The sequence below is a fragment of the Gavialis gangeticus genome, unplaced genomic scaffold (assembly GCF_001723915.1).
Source record: "Gavialis gangeticus isolate Ggan-Ray unplaced genomic scaffold, GavGan_comp1, whole genome shotgun sequence".
NCBI lineage: Eukaryota > Metazoa > Chordata > Crocodylia > Gavialidae > Gavialis > Gavialis gangeticus.
Genome location: NW_017729032.1, coordinates 181,452,609 through 181,454,025, shown reverse-complemented (window position 1 = coordinate 181,454,025; position 1,417 = coordinate 181,452,609). Strand labels below are relative to the sequence as shown.

The following is a 1,417-nucleotide window of genomic DNA, read 5'->3' as shown; positions in this document are numbered from 1 at the left end:
AGCCACAGGGCCCCATTCACCCCAGCCCCATCCCACTCCCTCCCTCACCACAGGGGCCTCCATCTGCCCCCCATGCCACTTCCCCATGACAGACTAGCATGCTGTGCTGGGCAGTGCTTCACATGCTGCTGGGCTGTATGTCTGTGTCTGTGCATGCCCCTGCCCCTTTGCTGTAGCCATCCAGAAAACCAACCCTGGGCTTCCCTGCAGCCCTATGTGCTGCCATTGCTGCCCCACATTTGGGGGGGCTAAGCCCCGTTAGCCCCAGCCTTCTGCCACCTATGCCAGTCCCCCAATTTCTAGCCCCTTCAGAAATCCCCCGAAGCCAGACGACACTGTTCTGCAGGCCGGATCTTTGATGCTCCTTATTTACATGAAGAGTCACACAGAGGAAAATATTACCTTCACTGTCTTTGAATTTCTTGATGGCCACAATCTCATGTGTCTCCTATAAAACAAAGACAAGAAAACTGAAATGAACAATATTTTTCTGTAGGTATTAGATCAATCAAATAAAATATTCAGACTAAATACATTATTTTCACTCTACGTTGCCAGAGGCACATAGAAACAAGCAAAAAAGAATTAAAATAGAATCCAGTGAATATCACTGGAATATCACTGATAGGGTGAACCAGGCTGTCCAAGTATATTCAGCAAATACACTATGATTAACTTCCCTGACTTCAAAACACAAAAAGCATAAACACCAACAACTTGTATTCATAAAAATAAATTATTATTTTTTAAAGAACTGAGCACTTGGAGTTCTCATTATTCTGCTATTCTGGAAGTTGGGGCACTTATTTAATGGATGTGGGGCCCTAGCAGATGTTACATTTATTGTGTGATAAAGTGTAAAATGCCACACGTTTAGCCTATTTATGGCACGATAACATGTCAAACCAGCCACGAAGATGTTCCACATTTAATGTGGAACATCTTTGTGCCTGGATTACATTGCCCTTTAAATTGAACATGTGGCATATTTGGCATAAGGTTGCACAGTGGCTTCAGGCACTAACACAAAGCAAGCTGATCAGCTGATGCACTTGCTACACACTAGCAAGTTGAAAAAAGATGTATCCTGGCCCTGCCAGAAGTGGATGGCAGGATGGACAATTTTTGGAATCTATGAACAAATTTGTCAGATCCCAATCATGTAGCTGTGGGGAGCCAGGCATCAAGGACCAGTCTCTAATGCCATGCTTCCCATAATGCCCTTTTTACTTGCTGGTGCATGGAGAAGCTGTGGGCTCTCCACATGCTGGCAAGTTAAAAGCTGTGTCGGGATACAAAAGCTTCACTAAGGCAGTGATCTCCAACCTTTTCATGGTGAAGAACACTTTTTGTAAGTAAAGGGCACCCCAGGATCTACCACCCCACTCCCTACCCTGCCCTGCCCCCACCCTCCCAA

At 45.4% G+C, this 1,417-nt stretch overlaps 1 protein-coding gene across 4 annotated transcripts in view; it reads right to left on the bottom strand.

Annotated features, from left to right (window-relative positions):
- CDKL5 (cyclin dependent kinase like 5) overlaps positions 1-1,417 on the bottom strand; it is a 174,801-nt gene that overhangs the window by 98,703 nt on the left and 74,681 nt on the right. For all 4 annotated transcript variants that reach the window (XM_019524247.1, XM_019524250.1, XM_019524248.1 and 1 more), the window contains exon 3: positions 403-448. In XM_019524247.1, coding sequence (XP_019379792.1) covers positions 403-448 — 46 coding nt within the window. The remainder of the gene's footprint in view (positions 1-402; positions 449-1,417) is intronic.